General features: G+C 32.4%; 2 protein-coding genes across 8 annotated transcripts; both read right to left on the bottom strand.

Annotated features, from left to right (window-relative positions):
• Positions 1-4,814: 4,814 nt before the first annotated feature.
• On the bottom strand, positions 4,815-23,669 carry LOC123225473 (hydroxymethylglutaryl-CoA lyase, mitochondrial-like). Of its 7 annotated transcripts, none has more exons than XM_044649423.1 (8): positions 23,434-23,669; positions 22,751-22,949; positions 22,301-22,480; positions 21,296-21,376; positions 8,592-8,755; positions 7,152-7,288; positions 5,782-5,897; positions 4,815-5,264 (listed from the first exon to the last, which is right to left on the bottom strand). In XM_044649423.1, exons 1-8 carry the CDS (start codon positions 23,559-23,561, stop codon positions 5,013-5,015), a joined length of 1,257 nt encoding a protein of 418 aa, XP_044505358.1. In that variant the 5' UTR covers positions 23,562-23,669; the 3' UTR covers positions 4,815-5,012. The 7 variants fall into 7 exon arrangements, with proteins under 7 accessions (XP_044505358.1, XP_044505357.1, XP_044505361.1 ...); XM_044649422.1 differs by lacking the exons at positions 21,296-21,376; positions 22,301-22,480 and adding exons at positions 8,848-8,928; positions 9,819-9,998 and having other exon boundaries at positions 23,434-23,668; XM_044649426.1 differs by lacking the exons at positions 21,296-21,376; positions 22,301-22,480 and adding exons at positions 8,848-8,928; positions 9,819-9,998 and having other exon boundaries at positions 23,441-23,579.
• LOC123225474 (3-oxoacyl-[acyl-carrier-protein] reductase FabG-like) lies at positions 12,369-15,470 on the bottom strand. The gene is made up of 3 exons (XM_044649429.1): positions 15,071-15,470; positions 13,922-14,151; positions 12,369-12,752 (listed from the first exon to the last, which is right to left on the bottom strand). Exons 1-3 carry the CDS (start codon positions 15,390-15,392, stop codon positions 12,474-12,476), a joined length of 831 nt encoding a protein of 276 aa, XP_044505364.1. The 5' UTR covers positions 15,393-15,470; the 3' UTR covers positions 12,369-12,473.
• Positions 23,670-24,812: the final 1,143 nt, after the last annotated feature.

Below are 24,812 nucleotides of genomic sequence, written 5' to 3' on the forward strand. Positions count from 1 at the left end.
ATCAACCTACGCGGAGGGTAATAGACTTGAGAAAAAAGCTTTTGAACATGTGAGCAATAAGTGCAGTCTCACTACTCCTCCAGTGCTGAGTTTTCAACACAGAGATAATTTGCAATATATGAACACATGTTAACGATTAGATATGCACAACCATAAACTGTGAAGATAGTCGATTGTTAGAAAATTGTGAAGATTAAATTATGATCATAATTAAAGAAGAGCTAAATATTGAAAGTAGTAACACAATTTTAAATAAGAAATTGGCATCGAGTCCACATGTTGGTGGTTGGTCTGACTGAGACTGTGCGAAAGAGGGGGAAATGGTGTGCTTATTTTGCGGGGTAGAGTTTGGTGCAGAGAGAGTCCAATTCTCCAATTTGGGGAGCTCTACATGGATCTACTGCTTGTTTAAAGGTGTTGGTGATGGTGATGCAGTTGGCGTTTCTTTCCTTAAGGGGTCTGTAACTTTTTGTTTTCCATCTTCCTTAAACCCTAAAAAGAACCAACACTTTTAGCTAGGATTGGAACTTGGAATATATATACATACACACACTTTTAATAGCTTTTTGTTCTTAAGTTTGTTCTAGCTCCATGTACATTTGCTGCCTACAATTGTTTTTCTCTATCATGTTCATTCTCTCGCATGGAAATTAAAAAGAAAATACTCTCTCTATATATGCAATCCTCACTAGCCAAGATTTATTGAATAATGTTGTCTCTCCCAAGGAAATCAAACCTAGGGCAATCAAATAAATTTATTTGTGCAATAGTTGTGCGAAAAAGTACTTAAAAACCATCAATTAATCTGATATTATATTATTGTATATAATGTACATTTATTAATTTATCATATACATATAGATAATTTGTTGTCCTAGATATGATGAACTTTTTTTCTATTATTAGTAAAATTTAATGGAATAAAATAAAATATAGTTCTTGTTACTTCCAATAAAATTTAGATATACTTTAAAGATGATTAGTGATTGATGGGAAATAAAACTATATGCATGTATATATTTTAAAGTATATAATTAGATATATAAATGATATATTATCATATAATTAATATTAATAATAAAATAATATATTATTAACATAATAATATATTTTTTTTATATTTAATTATATATTAAAAAATGTGTGTACGTAACAAAACCCTTGTGAAGGTTAAATCTGCCTAGAATACCCCTGAGAATATGGTTTATGTGAAGGGTAAGGTTGGGTAGAAACATAAATATTTATTTTAGTTTGTGCACAGAAAAGGAAAAAACCAAGAAAATGATTAAATCTCACATGGCCCAAGATTTATAAAGATTGGAAAGAGAGATATTGGGGTTTTCTTTCAGTTTATGAAACTGAAACCACTTATGTCTCTCTTCTTCTTTCTCTTTCTCTTTCTCTTTCTCTTTCTCTTTCTCTACCCGTGGTTTTAAAGGCATTTTTCCCAGCAACACAAAGCTAGGCTCTGAAATCAGTAGCAAATCAAGTTTCCAATAACAGCCTCTGCAATTAATCTGCTTCATATTGTTATAGAAATTAACCAGGGTGCAGCAAGTTCTATGCATTTTGACTCTCACTCCACCATTGACTTCCCATTCTTCAAACTCCTAGGTCTCTCTGAAATAAGCCAAACACTTTTCCTCCCATTTGCACTACTTCCCTAGCGGTTTCTTATCATTTCCATGGCATGATTTTGGTTCTCATCATCACCAACAGGCACATGGGATTCAGAAGAGAGTTAACCGTTTTGTCTCTTCTTCTTCTTCTATTGCTACTACTACAGTTGGAGACTCCTTGTGCTGAAGGTTTTGCGACGTTTAGTAGATTTAAAGCAGGCCCTGGTTCTCTTTCTCACTCTTACGCTCACCACACTTCTGCTCGATTTCATGGAGGATTAAAAGCGCAACCTGTTAAAAAAGGAGATGAAATTTTTGGTGCTGAAAAGAGAAAAGTCTATACCGGTCCAAACCCTCTACACAACAGATAAGTTTAGCAGAGGAGACTCCCTGATCGTCTCTTTTAAGCTTTGCAATCTTCTTTTCTGTTACCTTTGCCTTTAAGCTCTCTCTTTATCCTTTCTTCTTTTCCGTGTTCTTTCTTATGAGCATTTTTTATGCTTGAGAGCAAATATTACAGATGTATATGAAAGTTTAACTTCGAAGCTTTTTTGTTCTTTTTCCTTTTTTTGTGAGGAAATATACCTATGAATTTGTTAAAGATTACTATATAAGAACTGGGAAGATATATTGTTATTAATCCAAATATAAATTTCTTCATGAAGCATTATTACTGCCATTAATATTGCTGCCGGATAGTCGCCTGTTACTTCCTATGTAGTTAATAGGAGGCTTTATATTTAGTAAATTTTACTTCTTTTCTTCCAAATTTTACAGAAACCTTTAACTTAGAACCAACTTTCAATACACAAAGATTGCTTACAGATTGTAGTTATCGTATAATGTTCTTCTTTCTTACGCATTTTAAATATGAAGAGTTTATTTCATCATTATTCAGAAGAATAATTCGCAGTAAAAGAATAATACATGTATATTATCAATAAATTCTGCCATGCAAAACATAGATTTGTGACCTTGAGTGAAAGCGGAGAGAAAAAAATATTAGCTTAATTATGAAACGTACAATTATATGTGAGGTGCAGTCAGAGATCAGTCTTTAATCTATAAGATTCTAGGCGAAAATTAATGATAAAATAAGCTTTAGTTCTTGACAGTCAGTCTGTAAAAATATTTGCAGATTAATAGCAATATATTTCAGTAATATCAGAAATGTTAAGAAGGTAAAAGTATGAATGAATTGCCTTACAACCATCTAATCATCTTAATTTCCCAGCTTTGAATGATTACGAGGCAGACCCCACTGTATGTTTGGTACTGATATATTCTTGCTTTTCCAGCCATATATCCACTACATGAAACCCAGCACAGTTCAATATAATTAGTATTATAACTGCAAATATAAAAATGAAAATAAAATTTTGAAATCGTCTGTCTTCTAAAAATCTACAAAGAATGTGGAATTCAGTGTGTATTAAACTCAAACCAGGCACTTTTAATAAAGTGAATGAAATGTGCTCTGTAAGATTTATAAATTGTACCATGCAATGCAGGTAAATTTATGAAAAAGAAAGCTGGGTTTGAGAGCTAAAAGAACAGGAGAAAGTAAAATGGGAAAATTGAGAGGAGAAGAAAGAAAGGTGAAAAGAATAAGACTTTTGATGATGAATAAGCGATCGATTAAAAAGGGTTTCTGTCTCTAGTTCTGTATTTTATAAATACTTTTTGTACACGCCTTGTATAATTACATTTTCCATAAAGTATGAGCAAAAAGAAACAAGTCTAAAAGTGTAAAAAGAAAATGTTGTTTTCATGTAGAAAAAGAGCCCTAGTTGTGTTTACATTTTCTACTAAATTGGGCAGTGTGATGTGAAGTTTATGGAAGAAGATGAGATTTATATCAATTACTTTTTGTTTTTACTGTATCTTGGAATGAAGCTATTAATAATCTAATTTCCTATAATTAATTATCTCATTTATCATGTATAAATTACTTCTAAATAAAATTACCTTCTATCATACTCAAAAACACAATCTTATCGAAGGACGCCATAGCAATATTTATTCCTTTTGAGAAGAAGTATTGGAGGGAAATGTTTCACTTAACAACATATATTACCCGTAAGCTCGCCTTTTATGGCTTCCCCATTTGCGACATGAACAATTGAATTCTTCTTCTTCCTTTTGGGAAGAAAAAATGGTTATATTCACTAGCTGGAGGGCAATCTCCATTGGATAGGTTAAGTATATTTGATCTGCAGTGGAGGAAAATCCCAGGACAAACGATGCCTGTAATAGCATTTAAAGAGTTGTAAAAGCCTCAGTTTGCTATGAAGTCTACTGTCATACTCACATATTCCCATCAACCAGCTTTCTTCAACCCACCTACCAATCTCTCTCTCTCTTTTCTTCCTTAATGCTGCTAATTCATTTTTATTATTTTGGAATTCTCGCCGGTAATTATTACCTCGTGTATATTTCAACTCTCCCCTTCCAATTAACACTTGTTATACATATTGTGAACCCATCTGAACTTGGTTATCCCTCTTGGCTCAGTCAGAACAGGGTCTACTTATGGTTAGTCCATCTAAACATAAGTTTAGACCAACCCTTCTTGACTAAATCATAGGTCTAAGGGCTTGATTTCTTTCACTAAACCCACCATAAAACAGATGTGAAACAGTCGTTCTCTCTATAAGAAGTTTGTAACAGAGACCATCTCATGATACACGAATGGGTGTGTACTGTGTGTTTCAGTATTTTCTTGGAAGCTAGCAGGGTTCCATTCGGCAAAAGAAGAGCAAGTGAAGTACAAAAACACAAAGCTTTTAAATCTCAATCATATCACCAATTAAATCATTGGCTTCACTTTATATAATAATGGAATATGGAGATATTTTTCAGCCATTCGGGAAATATTTATCAAGTCTTCATTCTGCATTGATATCATAGTTTCTTGATAGTGTACATATCAAGCACCAAATAGATCCGTGATCAGCATGAAGACCATTTTTTTGGTAATGAAACAAAACAAATTCAAATCAAATCAAAATACTAAAATAACCCCATAAGCCTTTTGAAGATAAAAATATAATTTTATGCTCACATTGCCTTCAAACAGCAATCTGCCTGGTGACAACCCCAGTGATAACACAAGGACTTCTGATATCGTACAAATCACAGAAACGTTAAACATGATCTAAAAATTCCACTTAACAAACATACATGATACAGAAATTTCAAAAGATGATAGATTTTTATTTAAGAAAATATGTATAGAGGGCCACCTGTAAGGACGCTAAGATTAAAATAGTTACAGGATAACATGAAAATATATCCAACAAGACATGAGAAAATTCATGGAAAGGGCAAAAAGAGATGTATTATTTCAGTTTACAATGTGGAAGAGCATAGGATGATCTTAGCTGTAGTACCTTACAGCTTGGAGGCATAAGCTATGGTGGTTTTACTTAATGCAGTTGCAGTCTTTGAACCAGACAGGCGTCCCAAATGCTTACAGATAAATTCCCCAGCTAGCATGAGCTTTCCAAGATCTACATTAGTCTTGACACCAAGGCCATTGAGCATATAAACAACATCTTCAGTGGCAACATTACCAGAAGCACCCTTAGCATATGGACAGCCCCCAAGACCAGAGACTGATGAATCTACTGTGCTGATCCCCATCTAGGAGAAAATTAAAAAGTAAAATAAAGAAATTATTGAAATTCTATGTGCTTCAAACACTTAAAGAAATCAATTTGAATTTTAGTTGTAGGTACTCTGGTTTCAGTTTGTCAGTCATTTCAGCCAAACTTTAATGAACAAACAAAGCTCATGTTACATAACTTGAGTGAGACTTGCAAGAATCGAACAAATTGTCATAATTGAACACCATGAAGTCATCTAAAGCTTCACCAACTCATAAAATGTAAAACAGGGTCTAGAAGTTTAAAAAAAAGACCTGAGAAGTATGAATTGTCATCTAAAACAATTCTCAGCTTGAGCAATAACATCTTGACTGTCAAAAGATTTTGGCAAAAAAGTGTAAGACAATAAATACTGGAACAATGTCTCAAGCAGAAATGCAATATGCAGAAAATGACAACCTAAGTTTTATCTTTCTCAAGGCCATGAAGATCCTCTCAAACAGTTTATATCAATTTGTTTAATCAAGCAAAGTCATATATAGAAAGTCCCTTACTTGGAGTGATGCAAGAATATTTGAGAGAGCCTGCCCATAGGTATCATGAAAATGGACTGCCAGCTTATCAATAGGGACAACAGCAAGAACAGCTTCAAGCATTGGAATGACAGTACCTGGACCAATGGAAAGAAAAATTATACACTTAATATACATTAATACACACAAGGTAACACAATATAATGCATTCTAAATAATGATGCTGAAATAATTTTTCCAACTACAATTTTAAATTACATTAGTTCTAAGAAGCTGGTTGATAAAAGTTTCAAATTGCCTGTTATGTGATTCAATAATTCTCAGGTTGGATATCAAGATGTCACAATAGTATGAAGTGTCATCTTAAAATTGCAAATGATCAATGACACTTATCCCAGGTCTGGCTATGAAATGTTTCACTGAAACTGCCTCCTTATGCCATTGTGAAAAGCAATCCAAATACACCTTCTGATAAAAACATAGAAGAGTAAGGGGCAATTCATGACTAAGCTCACTGCCTCTGCCTGATCACATATTTGATTTCCTTACTAAAAGAATCGTACACCTTTGCCATATAAATTTTAAAACAGTGACAATATGTACCAACATTCTGTTCTGGAGTTAATTCATGTACAATCGTAGCATAAACCAACATGTTTGCTTTAATATGAATACAGTCAGCATCTGAATGATGTCCATCTTCAAACTGTTCATATAATGGAAGCTCCTCAATCCCATCAATACAGCTGATAAGGGTTTGAAAGTGACACCTAACCCCATGTCAATATTTCATGGTAAGACCATTTGAATCAAGCTTAATAAGTGTTTGTCACCTTATAAATTATTTCCTCACATTTCCTCTCTAAATGAACAAGCTTAATCACCATCTGTCAACAATAATTTGCGATACTTGATTCTAACTTAATAGCTCCAGTCACAAGCAATTTTAAGAGATCCAACATTGAGACCCTTATTTCTCAATCATCATCAAATATCTTATAGCTCACCTTCAACTCTGATGTCTTATTTACATTCTTTCATAAGAAATCACAGAAATTTAAATTCCATTATTTCATTCAATCAGATGAAATACTGAAAGGTCAATGTTTCCTCAATATCATAGAAGGAAGCCTATATGTTCCAGAAAATCCAAGCAAATCCCTTTGACAAAGCCTTGCATTGGATTCTAAACAATAGAAAGTTCAGTAGTTTATAGGTCCTATTGGTTTATGAATACTACAAACTACATGAAACAGAAAATAGATATACCAGCACTATAAAGCATCATATTATAGCAACAGTTTCACAGTAAAGATACATTATAGCTCACTTGCAAAATAAATTTTCAATCATCTGATTTATAAAAGGTTGAAGGAAGCATCAAACATTACCAGGAGTACCAACACCGATCGTATCACCGAGGGAAATTTCTGAGCAACCCATGTCACAAAGCTGTTCAGCCACATATGCTAATTTTGATGGAGATACCATTCCTTCCACTGGACACCCAACAACACAAGATATGTACCTGTCAAGGTAAGAAACAAACTTTGATGTTCTATAAAATCACTAGAAAGTATATATAAATCTAAATCAAGTTACTTGAAACGCTTATACTAAAATTAATTACAAAATTATGAACATAAACTAGGTGATAAAAAGGAATCACAAAATTGCGCTGATTAGAAGAGTTTCAAACTCAAAATATCAGTCCTAGAGTATCTCAGTTTAATTTTGACAATGTCAAATCAAAGACTTAAAACAAAGTCATGGTTTACCAAAAAAGAAAGAGTACTAAAGAAATCATTCACCACAGTAATTAAAAAGCACAATAAGAGAGATGGTATATTTCATTCAAACCAATCCCAGCAATAAATCCACCAACATATGATCATCTCAATATCTGATGCGCATGTAAATGGAAAAGAAATCTAAATATTTTCTACACTCAAACACAACTCGTTTGTAGAATTTCCGGAATCAATTGTTTTACTAAAATTGTCAGCTAGAGTGACACTTTTTGTACATGTACTTAAATTCCTCCTTTGTTCAACCATCAGATCCACTCATAAAATACTAAGAGTGACAAATAGTAACAATATCGTGCTGAACATGAACAACATTAAAAAAAGTTCACTTTCCACGCCCAAAATTCTTCCACAATTGAGAGTTTTACTTGGTCAAATTTTGAAAATCCTAATACCATAAGAGCAAATAATTATGCAATTTATTTCTCAATATTCACTCAACTATGGAAGAGGAGGGATGAGTTTGATTTGATCCGTGGTTAGAGTTTCACCAAAGGAAATAAGAATTTCACCAAAAGGAGTAAGAAAACAACAGCGACTGCTTCTCAAGGAAAGGACATTATAGTTCTCCATATTTTGTCAGGAAGCTTTACCCAGCTTTACTTCAACAATACTCAAGTCCAAACATCTAAAACGGTGAGCCGCTTGACAAAATTTAAAAAATTTAAAATTATAATTAAAGGCCAATTTTATTTGAATGTTAGTTACAAAAATCACATGAGTTAGCAAATTTGTTATTACTACAGACCAGAATAAGATAATGAATAACTTAAGGGGGCTAGGAGAGTACCAAAGTCAGATAACCTATAATCCAGAAGGGAAAACAGTTTTATTCAACTCAAAGGACAAAGGCCCACTGGGGCCACCTACTTGGAATATTATATTTTGTTAGTTTTTGGCAGCCAAGGTTGTAAGGTCTGGTGGTAGCTCTAGTTTAAGGCTTGGTGAACACATAGGAAAGGCAGAGGGCTCCTTTTCAAGAGAGAAAAAATAAGTATCTATTACAGGAATTAAAAAGCATACCCACGGACAGGAATTGACAGCTTCCTAGCAGCTAATGCAACATCACGGTAACGAATCAGACTATCTTCAATACTACAATTGATGTTTGACTTTGAAAATGACTCTGAAGCTGAGGCAAAAATGGCAACTTCCTTGGCTCCAGATATAACAGCAGCTTCAAAACCCTGGAAGAAGGAAACACAAATTATCAACAATTCACTTCACACTATTATATGCATGATTATGACTGAAGATTTCTGAATTACAAAAAACTTACTTTAAGATTTGGAGTTAATACTGGAAATCTAGCACCTTCAACATTTCGAATAGCTTCCATTACATCTTTTGCATCTGCTAGCTGTGGTTCAACCATAAAAGAGCTCAATATCTCATTTAAGCTTATTATGGAGGATAGCCTCTTTCAAATACTGCACACACACAACCAACATCAAAATCCAAAGCAAGAAATATGGAAACATGAGTATGGCAGTTTAATCTTTATCCAATGTAAATTGAAGGGTACCAATGAGGCTATACAAAAATTAAAAGGTCATTCCACCACACAGTGGCTGTAATTTCACCACTTTTAAAACAAATTTCATCTAGAACCTTCTAACCGCTTGCAGAAGCCAATCAACACAATTATATTACCCTTCTATAAGTGTAAGTCCAGGGTAAAAAACATACAATCTGTTTAATTCCCTTATCCTATAACTGAACTATTTGTTATATAGAGTGCATTTATCATTTTATTATTATTTTCTTGCCAATTCACGAAAGTGCACTGCTGGTTGCTGCTTTTTGCCAACTCTCCTCCTGAATCAATTTAGGACCATGCAACCAAGCACTAATTCATGATCAGAGGTTTGATTCAATTAAAAAATCATTCACAATTAATAGCACATCTCTATCCCCAGTCCTGCATCTGAAGGTCAGTGAAGCCAACATAAAGGATGAATCACATACTTCTAATCATTATGTAGGCGCACATGGGCCAATCCTAAACTTGAACCAAAGACCTCAGGATGAGGTGGATCAACAAATTCAAACCGGTAACATGACTTTTCATATCAAAAGCAAGAGATTGAAATACAGTACAAGTACTTATTAAGACAATATGAGAGTCATATATCAGAGTAAACTAAATAACAAGAAAATCCAGCCTGCAAAAAATAAAAGCCTGCGCACCAAATGGAAGAAAGTATACAGAAAGACTGATCATTTCATAAACAACCAAGCCTCCGCTACCTGTGGCACCCATTTTGGTGAGACAAAACTCGTAGCCTCAACAACAGGCAATCCTGAAGAAACTAGCAATTTTATCAGCTTGACTTTCACAGCAGTAGGTACAATATCCTTCTCGTTTTGTAAACCATCCCTTGGACCAACTTCCACAATCTTCACAAATTCTGGAATATTTCTTAAAAGCTGCATGATCATTGTAGTGTTACTGCATTAGACTACATTTCAAAAAAAAGAAACAACCATAAGGATTATGTATATGAAGCAAGTATGGAAAAGAAAATTGAGAAATATAAATTTTTCAAGACAATAATGTTCATCTTAAGAAAACAACAGAATTCATTCAAACTAAATTAACCACTCAAAAGAACATAAAAAAGGATCATAACTCTACCATAATAAAATTTTGAGCTAAGATGAATATAGGTATATAAACTCCATATAAAATTGATTCACCTTCTTTGGCAATTCTCTTGCTGATTTATCATTGGAATTGGAGCTATAATGACCATTTGACAAATAACAAGCACCACGAGTGTTACCATGCACCATATTATTCCATTGCATGTTGCCATACTTATGGTGAATGCTATTCCCCTGAGGTATATTCCTCACTTGTTTACTCCAAAACAACGTTTCTCCTGTATACTCATCACTGCCAGATGAAGCAAAAGAAAAAAACGAACAGTTACACAACGATCCTAACAGAAAGGAAAAGAAGAAGTTCCTTAGTAATATCATGCTCAATCTGCTCAGAATTTAACCAAAAAAGCACATCCCAAAAAATTAAAACTAAAAAAAAATAACATAAATAAATAAGCAAGCCACTGGGGGGTCTTTTCAAAAAAAAAAAAAAACTCTATCAAATAACTACGCGATCTTCACTAGGATAAAGAGTTACATTAAGAAAATCTCAAAACTGTAATTCATATAATCACTAACTGAATATTCTAGTATCAATCAAATTCTTCGCTCCTTTTCTATGATCAATTAATTCAATAAAAAATTCATTACTTGAGCATTTCCTGTACCACTAAATATTCAATAAGTCATACCAAATTCGCCAAAAATATCAAAAATTTCACAGTAAACAGAATTTTAGTACAAAAAATAAAATACCAAAAAAAAAAAAGATGCTTACTTGCCACCTTTTAATGTATTGAGTCCGAAGTTTGAGAAGTCGTCAACGCCATGAGATTCTTTGAAATTAGACATTAAAGGAGCAATAACACGACCCGAATACTTGCTCAATGCCTTTGCTTTCAGCATTTGATCTCGACGGTAAAAGAGTAATCACAAGGTCTGATGAGATAATGATGAACTGAAGTGGATTGTAATCATGGAAGAAGATGAACAGAATTGGCCAAATTGCGGGAAGATCTAGCGTAGGTATTTATATTCGCCAATAAAAAGAGCCACGTGGATTAATATATCTGTATTATTCCATGCGTGTCCTCGTTGTTCTGCAAATTATTGCTATACCCCTCTAATTAATGTTAATTCGTTTAATGGGACTAAATGCAAAACAAATAAATATTAATCTTTTTTTTTTTTTGGGTCCACTCTTTAAACTATTCATTTTTTACTTATGAAGACATGAATATCCATTATTGTGAATTTGTATTATATGGGTTGAAGTACAATATTATTACTTGTTCATTCTCTAGCTTGCTTTCATAGGTCGATCGCACATGGTAAGGAGCAGGAGCATCTTGCTTTTTTTTTTTTAAGTTAAGTCGTTGTTGGAATAAAATCAAACACAAATCTAATCTTGGATTAGAGTGAGCATAAATCAAAAAATTTATTTAAAAAATCATTAAAAGGGATTTATTATCATTAAAGCAACTCTTTAAAAGTTGTAACGATTATCTTTGTCATATATTTAGTTAGTTTTTGGCTAAATGACTATTTCCCATCCCAAGTTTGGTACAAACTCAATTTTTCATTCGTTAATTATCAAAAATTAAAATATTTATTTGTTTATTTTGTTAAATTTCATTATTACTTTTTTATCAAATCGTTCAAACAAAAGTTTAAACTCTTCGTCCGATCGATTTGTGTGTCTTACAAATCTTCGCTGATGATTCTTCCTTATCCGAGAGATGAAAAGATAGAGATTAACTAACTCTGATCGTCAGAGAAACAACAAGGGAAAATTATAAACCTCAAGAGAAAAATAATTATTTTTCAAACTTTGAGCGAGAAGAAAGTGAGAGAGAAATTATTGATTTTTAAACTTGGGAAGGGAGAAAAACATGATAAATTTATAATTTTTTTAATATTTTATTAAATAATGATTTTATCTCTGTTAATAATAATAAAATTTAACAAAAAAATAAATATTTAATTTTTTTATAATTAACAAGATAAATAGTTAAATTTGCACCAAACCTTTGGCAAGAAATAGTCATCTGCCCGTAGTTTTTGCTACAAATAATATTGTTTTTGCTAAGTTAATTATATAACCCATCAATACAACTGTATCCCCTCGTTGAAGACTTGACACAGTTTGTCAAGTAAGATTTTACTATGGTAGAAAATAGAAATACCAAAACATGACAAAATATAGCTTCTCCATTTATTATTTCAACAAACTTCAGCCAGAGTGCTACTAACATCCATACGGGCAAGTACATACAATTTCATAGTTTTCGTGAGAAATTAAAGGGAAGAGAAAATAGGCACACCAGGTAGCGTAGCCCCCGCATCAACAATAAATACATTACCTGTCACATACTTTGAAGAGTCATGAACTAGGTATCGGACAAGCGATGTCAATGCTGGATCTGCGGTTCCAAGATCTCTTAAAGGGACTGTTTTCAAGGCCACGTTATTTAGCCAGGTTTTCTGCATAAGACCTTTGGTGATCTCTGATTTAAAAATTCCAGGTGATATTGAATTCACTCGGATTTTGTATACCCCTAATTCCAGAGCCATGACCTAACAACCAGCATTATCATTATGGCAACATAACATAGATCTTCAGCAGAAAACAGTTTAATGAATGAGCAGATCAAGGACAGTGATTATATAAACGCCTGAAGTGTGAACTGAGAAATAAAACACTAGCAATGCAAATTCAATGCATATTACTGCATAAAGGCCCAAGAATTGCTAGGTTCCCATCCTAAATTAAGGCATAACGCTAAACCAATAGTAAAGTGGTATCCCATTAACAAAATAATAGAAAATGAGAAACCGATTCCAAAATTTACAGCCTATTCAAGACAATCAATAGATGCACAAAAAGATGTTCAAATGTACCTGTTCGGATAGAATTATGGACGTATCTGTAACAAATTATAGGTAAAGAGAAAGGAAAAAAGAGGCTGAAAATGAAAATTATTTAAACGATACACGATGCAGCTATGTTTTCAGCTTCATCTAATAGTCCACAACTATGTCAGATTTTTAAGAGCTAGCATGAGCTAAATAGCTTTACCAGGCACTTCCAATAGTTGGAGTTACTGTGTTCAGCATTTCTAGTTTTTGCCAAGAAAGAGATGTTGGGCCTTGGAAGATAAGAAAATAGGAGTTGGTGCAAAGTCTCAGCTAAATAAGCATTGTTGGGTGAAAACCTATTAACAGTGACTTTTTCCTGGAAAAATCATAAACTTTATATGTGAAAGAATCTTGAAATCATAAATACAGAATTTTACACTGTGGCCAAACATTGCCTTTTCAGCTTGAGCTGAGTTCTGACTCTGATTATTCTTGAATGTGGGTTCAGGATTGAGTTTCCTTGCTAAAGTTAACTCTAACATAACAACCATATTATACTTTTCACGTAGTGCATATACATAACAATCACCATTTGTGTAGCAACTAAATGCTTATGACCATATACGTTTTCCCCACAAATTTTCAGTCTCATTATCTCTACTCCATGATTTGTACATAAAGCTTAGATGTCCACTTTCCCCATTTACTTGACAGTGTTCACATTTTTTTTCTGCCGCTAACAGATAGAAGCATTAAAATTTAACACTCAGTGAAAGCACAACTCTATCTTATAGGCATAAGACAATGACCTTCCTTGAAACAATTGGAAACAAAACATTAAGAATTATTATTCTAGAACAACCAGAAAAAATGTCTTTTGATATTACCTTAGTCATGGTATTTAAGCCCGCCTTTGAAGAAGCATAATGAACATCTCCAGGGAGATGTCCACGTTCAAGACCAGCTATGGAAGAGATATTGATTACTGATCCTCCCAGATTTGCATCACGCATACGTATGCAGACAGACTTTGACACTAACCAAGATCCTGTTAAATTTGTTTTGAGAACAAGATTCCACTCCTCCTCAGACAAATCCAATGGAGTCTTCACAGTACCTGAGATACACAGCAAAGACACAGAAAAAAAAAAGGCATAGTAATCACTCATAGATACATCAAACATAAACAGAAATCAAAACTATGCAGAAAGAGGCAAATAAATCATGCTACAATACAGAAAAAAAATTAATCTCAAGTCAAGAAAGCTGAAACTGATTCTACTGATCAGAATCACTGTAAACAAATTATCAGGTGAAGAGTAAACCAAATCATGTAAGCATGCTTGTAAGTGTACTTGTAATTTGGTCTGTCACCTCATATTGATACCATAAGTAACCACATCCAAATCCATAACATATAAGAGGGTCTCATCTTTTTTTTTTTTTTTTTTTGCAAAAAATAAACAAACACAAAAAGAACTTCTGTAACAAAAAAGTCGACAGTCATAGCCCACTAACTGCAAAACTTATGAAATGATTAGACATGGTGCAACCATTAATAAAAGAGAAGACACTTTCCACAACATTTTTGCAGTGTCCACACCATCTTTTTCTCATGCCCGGAAAAGATAAAGGAAAACAGTAAGCTAAGCATAGGGCTATCTGGAAGAAACATAGACGTGCCAATATCAATAAATAATGTAAAACAAAAACAAAGAGATATTGATCCACTGAGTTTTTAGTAAAATTACTGACATGGGGATGCAAATGAACCTTCAACATAAGCTTCAAATAAATAACTCAATTGAAAACCCAACTTAGCATAAACAAACAAAAAATGCCCTTATCCCAATTACTTCGGTGAGACAAGCATACCTCGTCATCCGGTGTTTTCATACAAAAACATTATGCCTATCATGCACTTAACTTTTTGTCTTTCCATCTAAATGCCTAAAAAATTCCTCAGGACCACGTGACACCGACACTTTATGATGATTCTAACGGACCGACAATATTTATTCAATTACATATATTACCTCGAACGCCTGCATTATTAACCAGAGCATCGATTTTCCCAAACGCATCCCAAGCCTTCTGTATGGCCTTATCAATTGTTGCTCCATCCATGCAGACATCCAGCTCCACAGCTGCAGCTCTAATACTTCCCGACTTGTTGATCTCGTCACAGAGAGACTTCAGGCGGTCGATGCGCCGAGCCGCTGCTATAATCCGGCAGCCAGCTTTGGCCAAATCGAGACAGAACTGAAGACCTAAACCGGAAGAGGCACCGGTGACCATTACGACCTTGTCGTTCATCTGGCTCCAGGGCTCCAAGCGATCCGAGACCTCACTCGCCATCCTTGTAAAAGCTGGTCAAGTGAAAAACCTTATATTGTTTAGAAGGGTGGAAGATGACGTTGAGACCCATTTGGCGATTTTCGCCTTTATTTATAGATTTTCTGTTTTGTCAGAAGTAGAAATGTTGGAAATACACGTCTTCCTAAAAGAGCAAATTGGATTATCCCACCGAAATCCTAAAACGCTGTTACAGAGTGAGATTACCATATTATCACTCATTATTTCACTTTCCAAAATCACTTTATCACCCCCAAATAAACAAAAATTACCAGTAATCTTTTAAATTTTAAATTTTCATTAAAACCCTCTTTTTCTCTTTTTGTAGTTTTCTTTTACATTTACTCTCTTCTTTTTTATAACCTAGCCAACCTTTTCACTTTTGACAACTCCTTTCCAATCATGGTTCAATTTCAACACATACTTTTTGCACCAATTTCTCTATCTTTGGCTCCCTATTAATATTGTTGTTTTCCATTTATTTCACATCAACAAAACTTCAAAAACATATCTTACACATTAATCTCCTTTTTTTTCAGTTTCATTAACCATTGATTTGATTTTCATAGACATTTTCTATCTCAATCTATCCATCTTCGGCTAATTATATAGTTGATATCATTATTTTTCTAATAAATCTTTGACAGATATTTACAAGATAGTCTCCTTATTTTTAATTTCATCTGACATTAATTGTAACTTTTAATAACTCATTTTACAAATATCAACCTTTCTCACTTATTTGATATCGACTTCACTATTGACAATAATGAGATTATAATGGAATGGCGGCTAAATTTTATGGAGACTAAATTACCAATTTTAATACTTATAAAGGTAAAATCCTCATATCTAAAACGTTAAGTTTATATTAGTTAAAGGTTATTTTTATTTTATTTTTTTATTTTTAGACCATAAAATTACTATTTCACTTTGTGAATAATTAGTTTTTCAATTTGGGTGTAAAAGTATAATTTGTGTCATTAACGATGGAGAAGGTTCGTAGGTCAAACTTTGGGCAGGAACATGTGATTTACCCTTCCTAAAATTATTAGCAACTTAAAACCAATTGTTGCACGTCCAGTGGATTTTCCACTACATGCAGTAAAGTTTGAAAAATAGGTTGGGAATGCGTTCAAAAGGAGAAGAAGACAAGAAGTAAATTTGGAAAAATTGGCGGGAATGCACTAAATGAAATGGAGGCTGCCGGAAGAATTTGTCTATATAAAGACCCCTTCCCCATTTTCAGTGGGCTGCAACTCCTAACTTTGTACATTGTGCTCTCGGGTTCTCAATTTTAGCTTTCGTTTCTTCTTAGAACTCTGAATTTTCATTTTCGCCGTAAGATTATAAATTATTTATTAGTTTAGATATATTATTATATTAATTATTTGTCCCCTTCCCCCTTTTCAGTGGGCTGCAACTCCTAACTTTGTACATTGCGCTCTCAGGTTCTCAATTTTAGCTTTCGTTTCTTCTTAGAACTCTGAATTTTCATTTTAGCCGTAAGATTAGTTTAGATATATTATTATATTAATTATTTGTCAATTATATTATTATTTTATTTATATATTATAAATACAGATATTCTAGTTAAGACGTCTTAGTTATATTTTACTTTTTGTTATTCTTTTATTTAATTTTTTATTTATAATTATATCCTATTTGCAATCTAAAGTTTTAAAAATTATAAATCTGAACTTAAAGTCTTGAAAATCATGAATCTAGACCTAAATTTTATAATGTTATAAATACGAACCCAAAATCCTGAATATTATTTGTAACTTGAAATTTACAAAATTATAAATTTGGACTTGAAGGTCTGAATATCATAAATGGTTGTTCGGTCTCTCAATCCAAATAAGGATTCATTTCATTCTAAAGAAGAAGATGAAAAGATATTTGATTCTGAAATACTGTATTTTAATGTCATTGAAGTCTTATTATATTAGACCCAATGTACTAGATTAGATATATCCTTCGTAGTCAATTTATTGACCCAATTTAACTTTGCACCAATTTGTTGTCACTGGAACGGAATTAAACATATACTTCATTATTTATATGAGACTAGAGATTTGAAATTATTATGTTCTGTCAAATCCCCTAAAAATCTTAATTTGGTTGGATATGCAAATGTTGGATAATTTTCTTACCCTTATAAGGGTCGTTCACAGATAGGATATGTTTTTACTTATAATAACACAACAATATACTGGCTCTCCACCAAACAGACCTTGGTTGTAATGTTTTCAAATCATTCAGAAATTCTAACTCTCCATGAAACCAGTCAAGAATACATATAGTTACGGTTTGTCATCTATCATGTCTAGAATATATACAATCTTTCTTTTACAACAAACACTTTTTCCATATTATGTAACGATAATGCAGCATATATTGCCCGAATTAAAAGTAGATACATCAAAAGAGATAGAACCAAACATATCTCACCAAAATTTTTTTACACTAATGAACTCTAACAAAGTCGAAAAATTGATGTCAAGCAAATACAATCCAGTAAGAATCTTGCAAATCTTGGCACTCCACCAAACAGACCTTGGTTGAAACTTCTTCAAATCATTCAAAAATTATAGCGTTCCATAAAGCCAGTCAAGATTACATATAATTACAGTTTGTCATCCATCATATCCAAAATATATACAGTCTTTCTTTTACAATAGATACTTCTTTCATATTATATAAAGACAATATAACATGTATTGTCCAAATTAGAAATAAAGACATCAAATGAGACAGAGTCAAACATATCTCACCGAAGTTCTTATACACTTTTAAACTCCAGCATAACAGAAAGATTGATATAAGGTAAATACAATTTAGTGAGAATCTTGCAGATCTATTTACCAAGATATTACCAACATCAACATCTGAAAAATTAGTGTATAACATTGGTATTCGACGACTCAACAAGTAACCAAATTAAACTCACTATAAAAAAATGGAACATTCATCTGGGGAAGAATTTATCAGAGAAAGCAAATTTTTAAATTTATTATATATTAGATAAAATGTACGTTGTATATTATACTTTTTTTTTCTTCACTAGATTTTGTCCCACTAAATTTTCTTAATAAGGTTTTTAATAAAGTAGTTTAAACACATTCAATTTTATTTTATAAAATATTAAATAATTATGTTTCTCTGTTTTAATTTTTATTTTATTAGATTTTTTTTTAATAAAATTAATGTAATTATTTATAAATGATAAAAATATAAATAGAAGTGTTGCATATTTGGCAGAGGCTGGCGAAAGAATTTGTCTATATTAAGGCCCCTCCCTCATTTTCACTGGGCTGCAACTCTTAACTTTGTACATTGTGCTCTCAAGTTCTCAATTTTAGCTTTCGTTTCTTAAAACTCCGAATTTCCATTTTACCCGTAAGAGTATAAATTATTTATTATATTTATAACACAAGATATTTTATAAATTCCCTAAAACATTTTATTTATAAATACATATTATATTAATTTAATTTAATTTCTTAAAATTATGTGATAGTATAAAGAAACGTGTATATAAAAACATATATTTTATTTCGTTTGTGTCAATCATGAATAGTGACATGGGTGGTCTTGGTAGCTAGACTGCTAGAGTCAATCCATTTTAATATATAGTTTTGCATGAGAAATTTTATACGCAAATGGAGGGCAGTCAAGGAAGTTTCGAACTTCGCTTCACTATCTTACTTATCTTTATTAATTAATTGTTATAATAATACAAATGGATTCTGGGTAGGTTGACTGATTGACTCACCTCATCCCAAGCACGTTGAGCATGTAATTTGTGCACAAATAAAGTCATATTTCTACAAAGAATTAAGAATTTTCTCCTCAAATATTAAGACAAAAGAAAATCTTAATACCACATACATATCTCCTCAAATTTATAATATGAGAGTTAAAAGATTATATTATCAAAATTTTTATTTACAAAGAAGAGAATGTTTAAAAAATCAAATTTTAAAATAAGTGCTTTAAAATAATATATATATATATATACATTACGTAGGTTCAAACAACAAAACTCCCAAATAAATGAGTTTGGGGCCCATTTAAATCTGGCCTAATCAACATGTCCAATGCAAGGCCCAGGGAGATACCTGACTTTAATTTCTGTTCATGTATCTCTTTCATGGTTTAAAAAAGAAAATGTGCCAATCAAGTTAGTCGGACCATTGTTTCGAGACGAGACCGATCAAAACAGGTAAAGCTCTTTATCTAATAATTAATTTCATAATTATTCTATTAAATAAATTAAAAATTTAATCTTAATATATCTATACTCTCACATCCAGATTCTCTTCTTTATATATATATATATATATTTTTTTTTTGTAGAGTGACCTCACCAAAGTTAAATTGTTCCCTCGAAGCCGATCAAACAAATAAAATCTCGAGCTCTTTTTTGTTTTATTTTAAACTGAAACTATATTCCTTTTGGGCCTTCCTCTTTGATCATTCAATCAGCCTTTCTTTAATCGGAAGGGCGTGACTGCCATCATCAACTATTTTATTTCTTTATTTATTGAATTTGCAATGATATTAATGTCTGCCCTGCACTCGAATCTCAAAAACCCCCTGCAATATAACATTCTTATATATCATTATTATTCATTTTTAATAATTTATTTCACATTCAATTAGAAAATACGAACTTTCTTTTATTGGTTTCAGAATAATCTTGAAGTAGGATTTGAGGGAAAAAGGAAAAGAACAGTGTTGTCTTACAGACAGAACACAGTTTGGAAAACAATGAAAACACTTTTCTGTTTCTGATTTTTTTTTCTAAACTCATTACACTCGCCAAATAAATTTTAATAATTTACATTCAAATTTATAAGCCAATCAGAGAGCGAGTACAGGGGTATGTAGGTGAGACAGAGAGTGTGAAAAGGTTAAATTATGTTTATGATTGACAGCGGCGTCGCCTGCGACTGGGAGAGGAACACAAGGCAATGAATAATTTTGAAAATCCTAATTCCATAAGAGCAAATAATTATGCAATTTATTTCTCAAATTCACTCAACCATGGAAGAGGAGGGCTGAGTTGAGTTTGATCTGATCCGTGCTTAGAGCTTCACCAAAGGAAATAAGAATTTCACCAGAGGTAGTAAGAAAACAACAGCAAATGCTTCTCAAGGAAAGGACATTATAGTTCTCCATATTTTGTCAGGAAGAAGCTTTACCCTGCTCTACTTCAACAACACTCAAGTCCAAACATTTAAAATGGTGAGCCGCTTGTACATTTAGTACTGCTGTAAAATAATATCCCAAAGACAAAATTTAATAACTTCAAAATTTTAATTCAAGGCCAATTTTATTTGAATGTTAGTTACAAAAATCACATGAGTAACCAAATTTGTTATTCCTACAGACCAGAATAAGGGGCTAGGAGAGTATCAAAGTCAGATAACTTATAATCAAGAAGGGAAAACACTTTTATTCAACTAAAAGGGCAAAGGCCCGCAGGGGCCAACTACTTGGATATTATATTTTGTTAGTTTTTGGCAGCCAAGGTTGTAAGGTCTGGTAGTAGACCTAGTTTAAGGCTTGGTGAACACATAGGACAGGCAGAGGACTCCTTTTCGAGAGAGAAAAAATAAGTATCTATTACAGGAATTTAAAAAAAAAAAGCATACCCACGAACAGGAATTGAGAGCTTCCTAGCAGCTAACGCAGCATCACGGTATAGAATCATACAATCTTCAATACTACAATTGATGTTTGACTTTGAAAATGACTGAAGCTGAGGCAAAAATGGCAACTTCCTTGGCTCCAGATATAACAGCAGCTTCAAAACCCTGGAAGAATTATCAACAATTCACTTCACACTAATATTTGCATGATTATGACTGAAGATTTCTGAATTACAAAAAACTTACTTTAAGATTTGGAGTTAACACTGGAAATCTAGCACCTTCAACATTTCGAATAGCTTCCATTACATCTTTTGCATCTGCTAGCTGTGGTTCAACCCTAAAAGAGCTCAATATCTCATTTAAGCTTATTATGGAGGATAGCCTCTTTCAAATACTGCACACATACAACCAACATCAAAATCCAAAGCAAGAAATATGGAAGCATGAGTATAGCAGTTTAATCTTTATCCAATGTAAATTGAAGGGTACAAATTAGGCTATACAAAAATTGAAAGGACATTCCACCACACACTGGCCTGTAATTTTCACCACTTTTAAAATAAACTTCATCTACGACCTTCTAACCTCTCGCAGAAGCCAATCAACACAAATATATTACCCTTCTATTAACTGTAAATCCAGGGTAAAAAACATACAATCTGTTTAATTCCCTTATTCTATAACTTGACTATCTGTTATATAGAGTGCATTTATCATTTTATGATTATTTTCTTGCCAACTCATAAAAGTGCACTGCTGGGTGCTGCTTTTTGCAGCTCCCACAGCATAATGAAATCACTTAAACAACTATCCTCCTGAATCAATTTAGGACCATGCAACCAAGCACTAATTCATGATCACAGGTTTGATTCAATTGAAAAATCATTCACAATTAATAGCACATCTTTATCCCAGTCCTGCATCTGGACGTCAGTGAAGCCAACATAAAGGAGGAATCACATACTTCTAATCATTATGTAGGAGCACATGGGCCAATCCTATACTTGAACCAAAGACCTCAGGATGAGGTGGATCAACAAATTCAAACCAGTAACATGATTTTTCATATCAAAAGCAAAGAGATCGAAATACAGTACAAGTACACATTAAGACAACATGAGAGTCATATATCAGAGTAAACTAAATGACAAGAAAATCCAGCCTGCAAAAAAATAAAAGCCTGGGCACCAAATGGAAGAGAGTATAGAGAAAGACTGATCATTTCATAAACAACCAAGCCTCCGCTACCTGTGGCACCCATTTTGGTGAGACAAAACTCGTAGCATCGACAACTGACAATCCTGAAGAAACTAGCAATTTTATCAGCTTGACCTTCACAGCAGTAGGTACTATATCCTTCTCGTTTTGTAAACCATCCCTTGGGCCAATCTCCACAATCTTCACAAATTCTGGAATATTTCTTAAAAGCTGCATGATCATTGTAGTGTTACTGCATTAGACTACATTTCCAAAAAAGAAACAACCATAAAGGATTATGTATATGAAGCAAGTATGGAAAAGAAAATTGAGAAATATAAATTTTTCAAGACAATAATGTTCATCTTAAGAAAACAACAGAATTCATTCAAACTAAATTAACCACTCAAAAGAACATAAAAAAGGATCATAACTCTACCATAATAAAATTTTGAGCTAAGATGAATATAGGTATATAAACTCCATATAAAATTGATTCACCTTCTTTGGCAATTCTCTTGTTGATTTATCATTGGAATTGGAGCTATAATGACCATTTGACAAATAAAAAGCACCACGACTGTTACCATGCACCATATTATTCCATTGTATGTTGCCATACTTATGATGAATGAAATTCCCCTGAGGTATATTTCCCACTTGTTTACTCCAAAACAAAGTTTCTCCTGTATACTCATCACTGCCAGGTGAAGCAAAAGAAAAAAACGAACAGTTACAGAACGATCCTAACAGAAAGGAAAAGAAGAAGTTCCTTAGTAATATCATGCTCAATCTGCTCAGCATTAACCAAAAATGCACATCCCAAAAAATTAAAACTACTAAAAAATAACATAAATAAATAAGCAAGCCACTGGGAGGTCTTTTCCAAAAAGAAAAAAAAAACCTCTATCAAATAACTACGCGATCTTCACTAGGATAAAAAGTTACATTAAGAAAATCTAAAAAGTGTAATTTATATAATCACTAACTGAATATTCTAGTATCAATCAAATTCTTCGCTTGTCTTCTATAATAAATTAATTCAATAAAAAATTCATTACTTGAGCATTTCCTGTACCACCAAATATTCAATAAGTCATACCAAATTCGCAAAAAATATTAAAAATTTCACAGTAAAAAGAATTTTAGTACAAAAAAATACCAAAAAAAAAAAAGATGCTTGCTTGCCACCGTTTAATGTATTGAGTCCGAAGTTTGAGAAGTCGTCAACGCCATGAGATTCTTTGAAATTAGACATTAAAGGAGCAATAACACGACCCGAATACTTGCTCAATGCCTTCGCTTTCAGCATTTAATCTTGAGGGTAAAACAGTAATCACAAGGTCTGATGAGATTATGATGAACTGAAGAGGATCGTAATCATGGAAGAAGATGAACAGAATTGGCCAAATTGCGGGAAGATCTAGTGTAGGTATTTATATGCACCAATAAAAAGAGCCACGTGGATTAATATATCTGTATTATTCCATGCGTGTCCTCGTTGTTCTGCAAATTGTTAGCAATACCCCTCTAATTAATGTTATTCGTTTAATGAGGCTAAATGCGAAACAAATAAATATTAATCTTATTTTTGTTTTTTGTCCATTCATTAAACCATTAATTTTTTATTTATGAAGACATAAGTATCCTTTATTTTGAATTTGTATTATAGGGGTTGAACTACAATATCATTACTTGTTCGTTTTCTAGCTTGCTTTCCTAGGTCGATTACGCGTGATAAGGATTCAAGCATCTTGCTTTTTTTCAGTTCAATTGTCTTTTATAACGAAATCAACCACAAATCTAATTTCAGATTAAAGTGACCATAAGTCAAAAATTTAATTTATAAAATTATTAAAAGAGATTTATTATCATTAAAGCAATTCTTTACAAGTTTTGACGGTTATATTAGTTTTTGGCCAAATGATTATTTTTCATCCAAGGTTTTATGTATATTCAACTTTTCACTTATTAACTATAAAAAATTTAAATACTTATATCTGTTAAGTTTCACTGTTAATTTTTTGTCAAATTACACTAGCTGATATATGCATTGATTCACACACACATTGGTCAGAGAAAGGTTTACAAAGAAAGGTTTAAACACTTTGTCTGACTGATTTGTATATCACATAGATCTTCACCGATGATTCGTCTTTATCTGAAAGATGAGAAGATAAAAATTGCCCTACTCCGATTATCAGTGGAACAACAAGAGAAAAATGCAATCCCTAAAAAAAAATAATCATTTTTTAAACTTTAGATTAGGAGAAGATGAGAAATAAATTATTAGCTTTTAAACTAAGAAAAAAAGATAAACATCATAAATTTATAATTTTTAAATATTTTTTATTAAATAATAATTTTATTTCTAATAATAATGGAAAAAATTTAACGAAAAAGTAAATAGTTAAATTTTTTATAGCTAATGTCGGTCTGCACTAAACCTTGGGTAAAAAATAGTTATTCGGTCTTAGTTTTTTGGTCATATGTTTTACTTTCACCTTATATATCTCATCATTTCATCTTTTTACTTGTTAATTATGAAATCATCATCAATATA

This window comes from Mangifera indica, chromosome 9 (genome assembly GCF_011075055.1).
Source record: "Mangifera indica cultivar Alphonso chromosome 9, CATAS_Mindica_2.1, whole genome shotgun sequence".
Lineage (NCBI taxonomy): Eukaryota > Viridiplantae > Streptophyta > Magnoliopsida > Sapindales > Anacardiaceae > Mangifera > Mangifera indica.

Excerpts from the sequence above, each read along its gene's own strand:
- LOC123225474 (XM_044649429.1), bottom strand. The coding sequence starts at position 15,392 with ATGGCGAGTGAGGTCTCGGATCGCTTGGAGCCCTGGAGCCAGATGAAC. Across the intron at positions 14,152-15,070 it reads TAATAATGCAGGCGTTCGAG|GTACTGTGAAGACTCCATTG; the intron begins GTAATATATGTA and ends TGTGTATCTCAG. Across the intron at positions 12,753-13,921 it reads GCTTAAATACCATGACTAAG|GTCATGGCTCTGGAATTAGG; the intron begins GTAATATCAAAA and ends GCTGGTTGTTAG.
- LOC123225473 (XM_044649423.1), bottom strand. The coding sequence starts at position 23,561 with ATGCTGAAAGCGAAGGCATTGAGCAAGTATTCGGGTCGTGTTATTGCT. Across the intron at positions 22,950-23,433 it reads AATACATTAAACGGTGGCAA|TGATGAGTATACAGGAGAAA; the intron begins GCAAGCATCTTT and ends TTCACCTGGCAG. Across the intron at positions 5,898-7,151 it reads GATCGGTGTTGGTACTCCTG|GTACTGTCATTCCAATGCTT; the intron begins GTAATGTTTGAT and ends CCATTGGTCCAG.